General features: G+C 40.5%; 1 protein-coding gene across 1 annotated transcript; it reads right to left on the bottom strand.

The window, feature by feature from the left end:
• Positions 1-726: 726 nt before the first annotated feature.
• On the bottom strand, positions 727-4101 carry ddx28 (DEAD (Asp-Glu-Ala-Asp) box polypeptide 28). Its single transcript, XM_088334688.1, has 2 exons — positions 2622-4101; positions 727-1386 (listed from the first exon to the last, which is right to left on the bottom strand). The coding sequence occupies exons 1-2, from the start codon at positions 3863-3865 to the stop codon at positions 987-989; spliced, it is 1644 nt and encodes a 547-aa protein (XP_088190814.1). The 5' UTR covers positions 3866-4101; the 3' UTR covers positions 727-986.
• Between the last annotated feature and the right edge of the window lie 11903 nt (positions 4102-16004).

Raw genomic sequence — 16004 nt, 5'->3', positions numbered from 1 at the left:
AACAATTCGAGTCAATCTTTTCTCGCCATAAGATGGACTGTGGAGAGGCCAAAGAGTTTGTACATCGTATCCACCTTGTTGATGATAAGCCGTTCCGTCTACCCTACAGACGTATACCACCAAGTCAGTATGAAAAACTGAGGACGACTCTGAACGAGATGGAAGAGAAAGGAATTATTCAGAAGTCGACTAGCGACTATGCATCTGCGCTTGTTCTCATATGGAAGCGGAATGGAGAACTAAGGGTATGTACTGATTTCAGAAGGCTTAATGCGAGAACCATAAAGGATGCCTACCCACTACCGCATCAAGCTGATGCTTTGGCCGCACTTGGGGGGAATGCCTTTTTCTCCACAATGGACCTGACGTCAGGCTACTACAATGTCCCCTTGCACCCTGATGACAAAAAGTACACAGCATTCTCATCACCCTTCGGGCTTCACGAGTACAACAGGCTCCCTCAGGGACTTTGCAACAGCTCAGCAACATTTATGAGGATGAGGATGTCGATATTCGGTGATCAGAATTTCATGAGCCTATTATGTTACCTCGACGATCTGATGGTGTTTGCCCCCACAGAGGAAGTTGCACTACAACGCAATAGGAATCGTTTTGTGCCTGAAAGAATTATTATCGCTCAATGAGGGAAATTGTAATCATTAATAAGGGTAGCAATTGTCTGAGGTTAACAGCTATGTATGTGCATTAAAAAAATCTCTTCCCACATACAGATATGGATCAAAGTTACATTTAATCAGCTAATAACTGGAAGTAAGAAAAGACACTGAACAATGGCATCTTTTTTTGCAGATATAAAACTGAAATTTCCTGCGAAACACTGGAAGAGGTCTACCGACACACTACACTGGTAGAAAAACTCTGCAGTACAAGAGAAAAACTCAAGCCGTTTTATTATTATTATTTTAACAATCGTAAATTATATGTTGATAATGGGTAAGTAGACAAATGTCATACTGTAGTGTTCATCACCTCATCTCTTCGGTCTCCAAATTTACAGGTTTGGGTTCCTGTATCTCAGACTCTAAACCAGGCAAAGTTGTCCTCCTGCGAGCCGCGAGCTCTATCTTCTGCACGAGCTCCACTTCCCACGGATGTGTGACCAAGCTGACCACTTCGCCGCCTTCACAGCTGCCGGCCCTCCCCACCCGGCCCGCCCTGTGAATGTAGTCGGTGGGCGATTCCGGGAAGTCGTAGTTGAAAACAAGGCGCACCCGAGAGGTGTCCAGGCCCCGCGAAGCTATATCGGTGCAAAGGAGAACGTTGGTCGTGCCTTGCTGGAAGTTGTGGAAGATGCCTGTGCGAATAGCAGCCGGCATCTCACCTTGGAGGCGGACATGGGATACCCCCATCTCTTCCAGCAAGTACCTGATAAGGAGGAAAAAGGATTTGTCACTAGATATACAAAACAATGATCCAGAGCTGTGACGCTGAATCGATAAAAATTGCTTTTGGAAAATTGGAAAGAATTTAATTTCATTGATCCGTTGTGTCGCACGATTGTGCACATTACAAATAAAAGAGTGCATTGAATTTCCTCTAGATCCGGCGACCAACTTGTAATAGCACTTTATTTTCGCATCATGAAAAGCTTAATGTGGAAATATTAGAGCAGTGTTTTTTAAACCTTTTTGTACCAAGGTACACTTTTATTTATAAAAAAGTTTCGAGGAACACCGTCCGTCGAAAATGTTTGAAAATGAAGTTATGTCAAATAATTCACTGTACTACCTCATAAGCAGATACTTAATATCTAAAAAGAAGAAAATAATACTTAAATTAAAAAAAGAATGTTGTGCTTTATGTTTTTATTCTTACAATACAATCTTAAACCGCTTTGTTAAACAAATTAAGTTATTAAATGTATTTTGCATGATGAGCAGATAATGAGTATATGGAAATCTACTGCCACATATTGATATGGATGACTATTCCAGTTCCTCGGCTGAAAATAACAAAAATACTGAATAATGGCCTGATTTTTTTTAGAAGAAAAAATTGGGCAAATTCCAGCAGCACACTTGACAAGGTATCACGGCACACTAGTGGTTGAAAAACACTGGATTAGAGCACGGGTCTCCAACCTTTTTCAAACTGAGAGCTACTTTGTGTTACTAATAAGCATATAGAGCATCCGGTTTGGTATGCATTTCTAGAACTGCAACTTATCATGTTATTAGTATGGTATTACAAGGTTAATTATTTGAAGTAGAGTTAAATGGACTCATTCAACCCCTAAAAAAACATTTTATTCGAAAATCACAATGACCCAGCACTAGTGAACTATTTTCAGAACAGGTTTGTGGGCAGCTCAGTTGTCTTTAGGGGGCACCATGTTGGAGACCCTTGGAGTAGATATTACAGGAGCATACATAATATGTAATATACCGTACATATATAATATTTAAAGACTGACAAAAAGGGGAGCTGGCGAATATGGAAGTGTTTCCCGGCGTACATGGAACACTTTACTTGTAAGATTATTTTTCGAAGCAGGCCTCAGTCAGTAGTATCGATAATTTTGGGTACATAAATTCTCTTAAAAACAATCAAGCCATTTTCCAGCTGTTGCCATAACACTAGAGTATTTTTTTCATGCATACCCAAGCCAGTTGACAGTGGATGCCTTGTTGCAGAACACAAGAACAGCTTCCCCTCCTGGTCCTCTCTCTTGCCGGAGTTGTTTCAGGTAATAGTTGAGCTCCAGGATTTTATCTTTCCCGCGCACCTTGAGGAAGGTTTGCTTCACATGCTGCATGAGGAAGTGCAACATCTTGCTTTTGATGATCACCATCCTGCCCAAATCTGTCACCCGGCTTAGGACGTCACCCACCCCGCCGGGGAAGGTGGCGCCCACCACCAGAAGCTGGGCCTTTCTGCCGGGGTCTTGCGTTTCGGCTGGGAGGCTGGCAATATCGGTGTGGCGCAAAATATCCTCCAGCATTTCAACAAAGCTCGGGTCAAACATTGTGTCTGCTTCGTCCACAACCAGGAAATTCAAACGGCTCAAGTCCAAAAAGCCTTTTCGCAGGGCTTTAACTAAAGCCCCCGGGGTGGCTACTAAAATGTCAGGTGTGCACTGCTTTAACACACCCTTGATGTGACCTACACCTCTCCCACCTCCAATGACACTTGTCACAATGTTGAGTGGAGCACACAGGTTACGTGATACAGACGCCACCTGCTCAGCCAACTCCCTGGAGGGCACCACAACCGCAGCACGGATTTTAGGAGAACCCCCTTCGTAAAAGTCATCATCCAGTTGCAATTTGTGTACAATTGGTAGCAGATAACTTAACGTCTTCCCACTTCCCGTCTCAGCTGCACAGAGGATGTTGTGACCCCTCATCACCTTGGGGATGGTCTGCAGCTGCACAGTGGTGGGGTGTGTGATATTTAAGCCTTCCAAAGTTTCCACCAGCTCCTTGGAGATGTGCAGTTTATGGAAGGTCTTTGCTGGCTTTTTAATATCATCTTCCTGTTCGCTTCCGGACAGAAAAGGTGCAACAGATCTGATGTTATTGACGGTGAAATAATCCCCAAATGACTTTTTGTGTTTCCATCCTTTGGAACAGAGTGTAGTCTCGTCAAATTTTCCGAGCGTGAATGCAGCAGACTGGTTCAAAGTGGCGTTCTTGCTCTGTATGAGAAGCTTACCAGCTTTACGAGTGTTTATGTTGTTTCTAACGCGGATTTGCTTCACATTCTCAATGCGAGTCTGGAAGGAGCAAGGAACGCGGATGACGGGGATTTCTTCCACAGTGACAGCACGAAGCGAAAATTGAGCACACTTGCTTATTTTTGTCCGGAAAATTCTCGCCGAGTAACCGACCTTCAAAGACCACATTCTGGTAACTCCAATGTGAGCCCGGTAGCGGCTACTATTTTTCGACTACGGAGGGTTGATTGAAACAAAAAAAATGAAATTATCTCGTGAAACAAGACGAATAATCTTCTGTGGGATCAATACATTATAACACACGCGCAAACTAGGTAACGTACACCTCAATGCGTTACAAAAAATCAAAACGCGAGTGTTGTGTGTATCTAGGCGATTGTTGATGACAAAGAGGCAGACGCAGTATGATGACGCAGGTCTTACTGCTTTTTTTTTTTTTTTTTAAAAACCGTTTTTAATTGAACATTGCAAATACACAAAAACACAATTTGCATGAAATTGTATAGAACAAAACAAAGTCAGCAATTTCCGAGAGGGCATAATGTTCTGTAAAAATACAGAGAACAAGTAGGTAAATAAAATAAACAAGGTAAGAATAAAAGAAAAATCTACCTACCTACCTACCTACCTACCTACCTACCTACCTACCTACCTACCTACCTAACTACCTACCTAACTACCTACCTACCTACTCTGGTCATATCCCTCGAGGGGGTGACCAACAGCAAGACAAACACATGCACAAAAACCAAGAAAAGAAAAAAGGGAAAAAGTAGCAAAAAACACAAAAAAAATTGACCATGGCCAACCCAAATACCCAAAAAAGTTAAGCACCTCGGCACCCAAATTGGTCATGCTTTCGTCCCTCCAGATGAAACGGGACACAAGAAAGTGGCCATGTCACTCGGGTCAGGGTGACACAACACACTTTTCTGTTCAACAGTAGGGCCCGACAGCTTTCACTGGTCTACCCCTGCCGCATCATACAGGTGCCCTGCCCATCCATTAGAACGCGTCCAAACATCCCATTAACCATTTACAACACCTCTCCACTCATTCCTATCACCAACAAGAGCTCTAGCTTCCACTACATTTAGACCTCCAGTGCACTCATAACACCATCACACACGTCAATCGCGGCCTTCCTCTTGGTCTCCTTCCATTTACTTCTGTCCTGTAGATCCTCTTCAACATTCGCTCCTCATCCATCCTCTCCATGTGTCCAAACCGACTAAGTACTCTCTAATCCACACACTTGCCCCATTCCACAACCACTCCAGTTCTGTCTCTCACAATTTCATTTCTCAATCCATACAATCTTGTGACTACTAACATACTCCTCAAATACTTCATCTCCAAAACATTTAATTTCCTTCTGAAATCTGCATTCAGGCTCCAAGTCTTTGCACCATACAACACAGTCAGCACAATCACACTCTTATACGGTCCTCTCTTAACATCCTTTGCTCATCATTCTCCTCAGAGCACCCAAAACCTTGCTTCCTTGATTCACTCAGTGAAATAGGTCGCACTCCATTCCACGAACTGCAGCCACATCACAACCCAAGTACCTAAAATTGTCCCTGGTTAATAGTTCTCCGTCAACCTCAGTCAGAAAAGCACTGACCCAGCAGTATTCTTATTCGAAAATTCTAAAGTCGACTTTTATTACCTTTTTTTGTCCAGGACTCATTAAATCCTTAGGGTTGGTTAGTCATTGTGTGCCTGTCCCGGGATTCTTAGGGGGATAATCCAATGCTGGTGCTGAGCCACTGAGTATTTACCCTGAAATAATAACGGGTCACTAATCTCTAGAGAAGGGGATCCAAAAGGGGGGGGTTCTCTTGTGAATGTGCTCAACATTTTTTCAGTTGTATAATTTACTGTAGTCCATTTGCTGCAGTTTCTTGTAGAGTTCATTAAACACCAGCGGGTATGCTGGATGTACAATCTTTTAGTCATTGATTATCATCAGTACCATCTTGTCAGTTGCAATTTAATGGTGTGGCTACAGGTATTCGACCTTGAAATTTTTCCTTAAATGACGAAATACAGTGCGTTTTTGTTCGCATGAGGATCTATTATTTCAGCATTTAAAGCGGTTTCAATATGTGACCACTAAGAGGAAGCATAAACCAATAATTATTCGGCTTAGTCCGTGTTCAGAATAGATTTGCAATAGCACCATAATATGATCCAACACTTACCACTTCACACATCACTTTCTAGCATTTCCATTATTATACGTCATGTCGCTTTTAATGATTATAAAGTGGTGCTATCATAGGATTGACACCATACTTGCAGTTCCGCTTTGTGCCAGGGAAAGCAGTCGCGAGTAGGAACAACCTCAACAACACGCGGATGTGTACAAAATACTAACTAGCGTGCCTACGCGGCGGCCACATCAGCCGGGTCAACGTTCCCGTCAAGGCAATGTATGTACTGTAACATTGAAAATAAATCACAATTTGCTCATTTTACAACCGATTTTGTGGAGATTCTTCGGGTTAACACGTGCTGTTATTACAGGGAATAAATTCAAACATTCCAAAAAACGGATTCTTTTTCTCTTTTTCATAAAGAACAAACACTTTAACAAAGGGCGGTCCTGCTGCCTGGGGGTTGACCCACTCGAACGGCAGGTCCTAAAGTAACAACATATTTCTCAGATATTTATTTCCCCATTCCTTTTTTTCTCCTCTTTATTCTTTTGATTTTTTGTTTCTTCCCTTTTTTACTTTTGTTCTCCATTTTTGTGGTTTTTCCTTTTTCCTAGTTTTTTTCTTATTTAGTTCTCTATTTTCATATTTGATTTTTCTCTTCTGTTGTTTTATTTTTCCTGACTATTTCATTATTTTTCTTCCCTTTTCCTTTTCTATGTATTTCTTGCTTTTTCTGCCCCCCAGCTTTTACTTATTTGTTATTCCTTTATTATGTTTTTCCTTTCTTTCCTCTCTTTTTCCATTTTATTTGTTTATGTAATTTTTGTTTCTTTTTTCATTTTGTCTTTTTATGCCGTATTTTGCTCTAACTTCCTTTTTTCCTTTTCTCTTTCTCTCTTCATACCCTTCGCGCTTTCTTTTTTCTTTTTTCTCTTTTCTCTCCTTCGGTTTTTCTATTTCTCTTTGGATTTCTTTCTTCTTCTCCATTTCTTTCCCTCCTCTCTCACAACTTTTTATCTTTTTTTTCTCACGCTCTCTCCCTCTCTCTCTTTTTCTTTCTTTGTCCCGCCCTCTCTCATTTTCCCTCCCTCTTTCTCTTATGTCTTTATCACTTTTTCTTTCTCTTCAATCTACTAGTCCGGCCCCCGACAGAACGTTTGTTCCATCGTGTGGCCCCGAGTTAAAATGAGTTTGACACCCCTGTCCTAGTGGGAGGTGGCTAGGGTCAAGAACACACTAATTTTCTTGCATTCTTGACTCTATCTAGAAGATTGATACAGAGGAAGGAATTCCCAGCCTCATCCCCCTCTCAACTGATGTGCCGCAACACGTGTCGTTGAGAGTCATTAGGTGACCACCAGCCCCAATTTCAACCACTAATGCCAAGCGCCAAGCAGGGAGGGAATGGGCACCGAAGCTCAAACCAGCGACCTCCCTTGGGGCAGGCGCATTACCCCCAAGGCCACCAAGCTGGTGCATATGTATTCTATTCCTAAATCACAAAAAGTCTCAAAAAGCTGCATGGACCACCATTGCAACATACTCTGATCTGAAACCTATATTAGTGCAAGGACAAACTCAAAAGTAACTATTTCCGATACTTTTAAAAAAAGTTGTTGTACGTCAAAGAGTTTTAAATTTTCTGAGCTGAATTTGAGTCCTTTGACTAGAGAAGAACAGAGAGGTAGTTGTGTTATAGAATCTTGTAATATTTATTGCACATCACTAGCAACAGATTTATCCTACAGTTGAAGTGCAAAAAATATGACAATGGAAAAAAGTGGAGGGAAAACAAGAAACAAAAAAATAGAATAACACAAGGAGGAAAAAGAGCTAAAAGAAGAAACAAATGAATAAACTAGGTATTTTTATATAAACACATGAACACTGAAAAACAGAGGAAATACAATCAAAATGTTTATAAATCTACAAATAAAGATAATCCCGAAATATGGGGATTATATTGTCTTGCAATTTTGTGTTCACAAATAAATTTGATTTCATTTCATTTGTAACGGTGGAAAAATAATTTGTTAGATTACTCCTTTATTGAAAAACAAAACCTGCTACATAACGGTGTTATTCCCAACACTGGTAGTTGCCTATTGAAAAATGTAATCATTAATGTTATCCCAATACCCTAATAATAAAGTAATGTAACTTGATTACTTTCAATTACTTATAGATTACTCCAATATAAAATATGCTAATAAAAGACAAAATAAACAAAACATTGATACAATTACAATAGGTTGTTTAAGATAAATGAACAATATAAACTTAAAAAATAAATAGAGGAAACCAAGATCAGGAAGTTGCCTGTAGTCCAAAAATAAAGTTTGAATATATTTAACAACATAGTATAATGTATTGAGAAAAAATAAAACATTCTCTTTCACTTGGCCCATACTAGAGTGGGACTTCGGTTATCGCGGTTAATGGGGACCAAAACCACCCGCGATAAGTGAAAATCCGCGAAGTAGCGACGACCCTTGAAAAAGAAAAGAAAAATAAATAAATAAATAAATAAAATTACTTTTAGACCCGGTTATGGGGACCAAAACCACCCGCTAAAAGTGAAAATCTGCGAAGTAGCGACGCCCCTTCAAAAAAAAAAAAAAAAGAAATTAAAAAACCTCATCTCATCACCTGCACCGCTTATCCTTATTAGGGTCGCGGGGGGGGGGGGCTGGAGCCCATCCCAGCCATCTCCGGGCAGTGGGCAGGGGACACCCTGAACTGGTTGCCAGCCAATTACAGCTGCAAATCACATTAGTTCTCACAGCTAGCTGCGTTCTTCATCGACGCACGAGCCGAGTGATCCACCGCTAAGAGTCGTACAGCTGGGCGATTTTACGTCCGCCTGGGACGATCGAAGACAAATTCATGACAGGGTTTTTATTTGCGCCGCACCGCGGGTGCCGTTCGGTCGCTCCCGCGAGCGAGCCCCTAACCCGCGGCGCGGGTACTTTCGGGCGCGATACACACGACACCAACACAGTTATGGGGGTCCGGCGCACGTCCGCCGCCTTTCGCCCGCCACGCGTGGACGGCCGCCTGTCGTCGCTACTGGGGTCGTCGGACGAGCGTGCTCCCTCCAGTTACGGGGGTAGCCTGATCACGCCCGCCGCCTTTTCTTGCGTCGCACCGTGTGACGCCGCGTCCACCGAACTCGCTCCGCTGCGCGGCCCGGGAGTGACACATCAGACTTCAATATTGTCCACAGTATTGTGCATTATGCTTTTAGGTAAAATTGTTATCTGGCAAAGTGATCGTTATTCCCAAAAAATATACCTGTAATTTGATTACGTCTTTTCTCTGTAACTGTAACCGTACGTAACGGAATACAATTAATTTTTTTTTTGTATCCTGATGACGTGAAATCGTTACATGTTTTCCGTTACTCCCCAAGCCTGGTCATATAGATATCTACCTATCATATTTTTCCTGCTTTATTGCCTTAGTGAGTCCTTATCTGCCAACATTCTAACACAGGGCTGCAGGTAACTTGATATTTGTTGACATTTGGCAAACACCTGTTGCGTAGGTGCTTACGTTTGCTTTTCTGCAGCATGTGTGTGTGTCTGTGTGAATTCTTGAACTGAGAGAGCCGCCTCAAAGCAAGTGTGAGATGTGGAAACGTTTCTATTCGCTTGTTTTTCATCTTCTTCTAGAAAAAGTAACCACATTAGCAGCTGTCCACACAAATTCCCTCTGTTATCGTCTCTCTTTAAAGGTCATCTGAGAAGATAACAAGTGCAGGTACAGTATAATTAAAATTTGAAAGAGCATGCATGAAGAGGGGAAAGTTCAAGTCCTTCAAGCCAGTGGTTCTAAACTAGTCTTTACAAAGGTAAATAGTTCAACAATATAAATAATGTCTAACACTGTAGTGTTAAATAAATAAATCAAACTCTCACAGTCTGAGACATCTGGTCATTTAGATATGTGCAACTGCACTTTAAATATTTTGTTCATAACAAAAGTCAACAGTGAAACATTATCAAGTGACTATCAAATCCCTGACTCCACCTCTCTCACTCCCTCGCCTCTTTCCATCTATCTATATCTACCTCTCTCTCTATCCCTCTATCCATACGTTTTGGAACGATTGGTGTATAAAAATTCAGAAAGCACTGAGAAAAATCATACACTATTTTTTCCAAATGAGATGTTAAGTATTGTGAATTTATTAGCGCTTTTACTCGTGATATTACAGAAGGACGTTCTCAATTGTGTGACACCATCATGCATGCACTGCATTGTTCTGTGTTATTGCAGATGGCCGCCGTGCTAGGTTTAATGAGATACGTGTTCACATTTGCGTGTTGTTGTTGAATAAATATGCCAAACTAAAAACAGGTGTTAAAACAAGGTCATATTTATTTACAAAACTAAGACCAAAGTAGCAAAGAAAAAAGTGAGCACAAAGCATCTAACAAAAAGTCCAAACAAGAAACCAGAAACAAAAACAAACCTGAAAAAGTCAAAACAAGAAACAACCAAAAGTGGAAATGGAAACTGCAATGAGCAAAGTAACGAAGAAATACCAGAAACAATAAACCATGGCGTGGTGATGGAATGAAATGACTCAATGACCGGGCAACGTGAGATGTTCAAATTTGTCATTTTAGACTGGGTTCTGGATGTGCCCAATTCAAATCCCGGTTGGGGCCCTCTACTGGTAGGAGGTCAGACCCTAACATTAATGCTTAATCAGCTGCATTTTTAATGAACGAATACTTTACTTCAGTGGCTTCAACATCAAGACAATAAAATCGATATCTCATATATTCTACGCTGTATCTGTGTTTGGCCATGTTTAACATGTCTTTTTCTGATGTGCGAAATGGCGGGTGTCAACTTGCATTTGAAGGGAATTATCACCATCTACTGTTAAAGTCCCTGTGTGTCTTATTAAACCACTATATGGCACTGTATTGTCTAATGCAAACGAAAACCAGTCCCACAGAGCACAGCGTAGCAGCAAGATGCCAGAGAAACATGGCAGCAACTTCTAGGTAGGGATTCCACTATGTAAAAGAAATACAAATTTCTCGACCTGTGATTTTTTTTAATGAAAATTAACATTGGTATGATAGTTTATGTATTTTGTTAGTATTCAGATTAATGTATTTTATTTCACTGAATGAATGTTTTTTGTACCACCAAGGTACCAAATATTACATACTTTCCCTTTATATATATATATATATATATATATATATATATATATATATATATATATATATATATACTGGACTGTCTCAGAAAATTAGAATATTGTGATAAAGTTCTTCATTTTCTGTAATGCAATTAAAAAAACAAAAATGTCATACATTCTGGATTCATTACACATCAACTGAACTATTTCAAGCCTTTTATTATTTGAATATTGCTGATTTTGGCTTACAGCTGAAAAAAACTCAAAAATCCTATCTCAAAATATTAGAATACTTCCTCAGACCAAGTAAAAAAATAATTTTATAACAGCAAAACTAAATCAAACATTTGAAAATGTCCATTGATGCACTCAGTACTTGGTTGGGAATCCTTTTGCACGGATTACTGCATCAATCCGGCGTGGCATGGAGGCAATCAGCCTGTGGCATTGCTGAGGTGTTATTGATGCCCAGGATGCTTCGATAGCGGCCTTCAGCTCATTTGCATTTGTAGGTCTGGTGTCTTTCATCTTCTTCTTAACTATACCCCACAAATTCTCGATGGGGTTCAGGTCAGGGGAATTAGCAGGCCAATCAAGGACAGTGATGCCATGGTCAGTGCACCAGTTACTGGTGGTTTTGGCACTGTGGGCAGGTGCCAGATCATGCTGGAAAATGAAATACTCATCTCCACAGAGCTTTTCAGCAGATGGAAGCATGTAGTGCTCTAAAATATCTTGGTACAGTTGCATTTACTCTGGACTTGATGAAACACAGTGGACCAACACCAGCAGCTGACATGGCTCCCCAAACCATTGCTGACTGTGGGAACTTCACACTGGATTTCAAGCAACTTGGATTTTGCTCCTTTCCAGCCTTTCTCCAGACTCTGGCGCCTTGACTTCCAAATGAAATGCAAAACTTGCTTTCGTCTGAAAAGAGGACTTTGGACCACTCTGCAACTTTCAAGTGCTTCTTCTCCATAGCCCAAGTCAGACGCTTCTTCCGTTGTCTTGAGTTCAGAAGTGGCTTGACCATGGGAATACGGCTATTGTAGCCCATTTCCCGGACACGTCTGTGAACTGTGGCTTTTGATACCTGGACTCCAGCTTCAGCCCACTGTCTTTGAAGCTCCCCCAAATTCTGGAAGCGGCTCTTCTTCACAATTTTGTTAAGGCTGCGGTCATCTCTCTTGGTTGTGCAGCGTTTCCGGCCACATTTTTCCCTTCCAACAGACATTTTGTGGATATGCTTTGAAACTGCACTCTGTGAACAGCCTGCTCTTTGAGAAATTTCTTTTTGTGTCTTACCCTCCTGGTGGAGGGTATCAATGATGGTCCTCTGGACAGCAGACAGATCAGCAGTATTCCCCATACTTGTGATTTAGTTTACTGAACCAAGCTGAGTGTTTTTAAGGCTCAGGAAACCCTCGCAAGGTGTTTCGAGTAAATTAGATGATTCAGGTGATTAGTTGAATAGCCTACTTGTATACTTTTTCATGATATTCTAATATTTTGAGATAGGATTTTTGAGTTTTCTTAAGCTGTAAGCCAAATTCAGCAATATTAAAATAATAAAAGGCTTGAAATAGTTCAGTTGATGTGTAATGAATCCAGAATGTATGACATTTTTGTTTTTTTAATTGCATTACAGAAAATAAAGAACTTTATCACAATATTCTAATTTTCTGAGACAGTCCAGTATATATATATATATATATATATATATATTTATTTTTTATTTTTTTCAACGTAACTCTTAACTCTCTAGCTTTCAGTAATTCTCTAAGTTAGTGAAGAAAAACACAACACAAATGTGACGATCCCCAAGCAACAAAAAGATGTATATTTATCTTATCGCCCTATCGCCTTTAAATGAAAAAGTAAATATCTGAGTTCGCCGAGGAAAAAATACAGATGTAAACAGTACATTTTAAAATAAAAACGTCTTGTTATTTTTGTTATCTTAGCTGGAAAATACACAAATCTGGCAAGAAAAAAGAAAGAGAAAAAGACAACAATAAAAATGTACTTGTAATAATATTGACTTTTATGTCACATATTATTTGCCAAATCCTGTTTCTACAGCAATTGTGGAGAAATTGCATCAATGGTTCTGGCAAAGCATTGAGATATAGGATATTCTAAACCTTTTTGACCCAAAGAGCCATGAAAGACAAATGTTAAGAAGAAAACAGAGAGCCTCACCTTTTGTTGACAAAATTCAACAAAACCACCAAACCCGCACTCCAGACAAAAGCTAATTCTTCAGCACATTTATTTTAGTATTATTTGATGATTTGACTAAATCTATAAAATAATGATAATGCCAGAGCCTGTGTCCCATATTTGTATTATGCCCCTTAAAATTTGTCTCCCTCAATCAGTTATTTAAGAGTGTTGAAGCTTATTTTGACCATCATATATTTCCTAAATAATGGTTTCAAAACCAGGTGCAAGCAAACGTCTTACGTAAAAATGTTACAGAATACTGCAAAAGAGAAGGATATCGTCGTATTTACCTTCGGCGCAGACTGCACTGAGCGAGAGAGAAGAGGGAGTTCCTTCCGTTGTGTGCAGAGATCCGCCACCCTCTAACGCTCACCCAATCAAACTGCTTTGAATGTTTTACTGGTGTTTTTTTTTTTTTTTAAGTTTGGTTAGTGGGGTTTTATTATAAATTATTTCAACAGTGAACTTACATACTTCAATGAGCTTCAATTTAAAGGATTTCTTAGCAAACTACTGCCAAAATGGGGTAAGTTGATGTGACACCTGGACGGTAAACTGTGGTTTAAAAAGTGCCCTATATACAGGGAGTGCAGAATTATTAGGCAAATGAGTATTTTGACCACATCATCCTCTTTATGCATGTTGTCTTACTCCAAGCTGTATAGGCTCGAAAGCCTACTACCAATCAAGCATATCAGGTGATGTGCATCTCTGTAATGAGAAGGGGTGTGGTCTAATGACATCAACACCCTATATCAGGTGTGCATAATTATTGGGCAACTTCCTTTCCTTTGGCAAAATGGGTCAGAAGAGGGACTTGACAGGCTCTGAAAAGTCAAAAATAGTGAGATATCTTGCAGAGGGATGCAGCACTCTTAAAATTGCCAAGCTTCTGAAGCGTGATCATCGAACAATCAAGCGTTACATTCAAAATAGTCAACAGGGTCGCAAGAAGCGTGTAGAAAAACCAAGGCGCAAAATAACTGCCCGTGAACTGAGAAAAGTCAAGCGTACAGCTGCCAAGATGCCACTTGCCACCAGTTTTGCCATATTTCAGAGCTGCAACATCACTGGAGTGCCCAAAAGCACAAGGTGTGCAATACTCAGAGACATGGCCAAGGTAAGAAAGGCTGAAAAACGACCACCACTGAACAAGACACACAAGCTGAAACGTCAAGACTGGGCCAAGAAAAATCTCAAGACGGATTTTTCTAAGGTTTTATGGACTGATGAAATGAGAGTGAGTCTTGATGGGCCAGATGGATGGGCCCGTGGCTGGATCGGTGAAGGGCAGAGAGCTCCAGTCCGCCTCAGACGCCAGCAAGGTGGAGGTGGGGTACTGGTATGGGCTGGTATCATCAAAGATGAGCTTGTGGGGCCTTTTCGGGTTGAGGATGGACTCAAGCTCAACTCCCAGTCCTACTGCCAGTTTCTGAAAGACACCTTCTTCAAGCAGTGGTGCAGGAAGAAGTCCGCATCCTTCAAGAAAAACATGATTTTCATGCAGGACAACGCTCCATCACACGCATCCAAGTACTCCACAGCGTGGCTGGCAAGAAAGGGTCTAAAAGAAGAAAAACTAATGACATGGCCTCCTTGTTCACCTGATCTGAACCCCATAGAGAACCTGTGGTCCCTCATCAAATGTGAGATTTACAAGGAGGGAAAACAGTACACCTCTCTGAACAGTGTCTGGGAGGCTGTGGTTGCTGCTGCACGCAATGTTGATCGTGAACAGATCAAAGCACTGACAGAATCCATGGATGGCAGGCTTTTGAGTGTCCTTGCAAAGAAAGGTGGCTATATTGGTCACTGATTTGTTTTTGTTTTGTTTTTGAATGTCAGAAATGTATATTTGTGAATGTTGAGCTGTTATATTGGTTTCCCTGATGAAAATAAATAATTGAAATGGGTATACATTTGTTTTTTGTTAAGTTGCCTAATAATTATGCACAGTAATAGTCACCTGCACACACAGATATCCTCCTAAAATAGCTAAAACTAAAAAAGCCCCACTCCAACTTCCAAAATATTCAGCTTTGATATTAATGAGACTTTTGGGTTCATTAAGAACATGGTTGTTGTTCAATAATAAAATTAATCCTCAAAAATACAACTTGCCTAATAATTCTGCACTCCCTGTACACTGAACTGAACAACATCAACACCTGTATTGCCAAAACTGATTCTGGGATGAAATATACATCAGTGACACTTCTTCATATATGTTATTTAAAAGAATGTTTGTGTCCAGTTCAAACAAAAACATGTTTTTTGAAAAAGTGAAATTCAATTTTCATTTTTCCCGGTAGTTTGTAAAGATTTAAGGAACATGCCCGTACTGTTGGTTAACTAGGGTTAAGCTAATGTTTTCACATGGAAATAAAAGACCAAAGGAAATCAGATATTGATGCTTTCGGATGTCTTCCGTGCAAGAACGTCATCATGTATCTGGCATCAGAGTAACAAATAGGCCGGTACTGTGTACTACGCAGGCACTTTTTCTCGAGAGAGAGAGAGAGAGAGAGAGAGAGAGAGAGAGAGAGAGAGAGAGAGAGAGAGAGAGAGAGAGAGAGAGAGAGAGAGAGAGAGAGAGAGAGAGAGAGAGAGAGAGAGAGAGAGAGAGAGAGAGAGAGAGAGGGATTGGAAGTGATGTAGTGTTCACAGATATTTTTTTTTAAACTAAAAAAGGGCAACAAGTGAAATATTACAGTCATGTGCCAAAGTTTCCACGGTTCGGCTTTTTTAC

This window comes from Urocampus carinirostris, chromosome 4 (assembly GCF_059441175.1).
Source record: "Urocampus carinirostris isolate Australia breed hairy pipefish chromosome 4, RoL_Ucar_1.0, whole genome shotgun sequence".
NCBI classification, from domain to species: Eukaryota; Metazoa; Chordata; class Actinopteri; order Syngnathiformes; family Syngnathidae; genus Urocampus; species Urocampus carinirostris.
Note: the sequence above shows the minus strand (reverse complement) of the source record. Positions and strands in the feature narration are given on the sequence as shown.

Excerpts from the sequence above, each read along its gene's own strand:
- ddx28 (XM_088334688.1), bottom strand. The coding sequence starts at position 3,865 with ATGTGGTCTTTGAAGGTCGGTTACTCGGCGAGAATTTTCCGGACAAAA. Across the intron at positions 1,387-2,621 it reads TCCACTGTCAACTGGCTTGG|GTACTTGCTGGAAGAGATGG; the intron begins GTATGCATGAAA and ends CCTCCTTATCAG.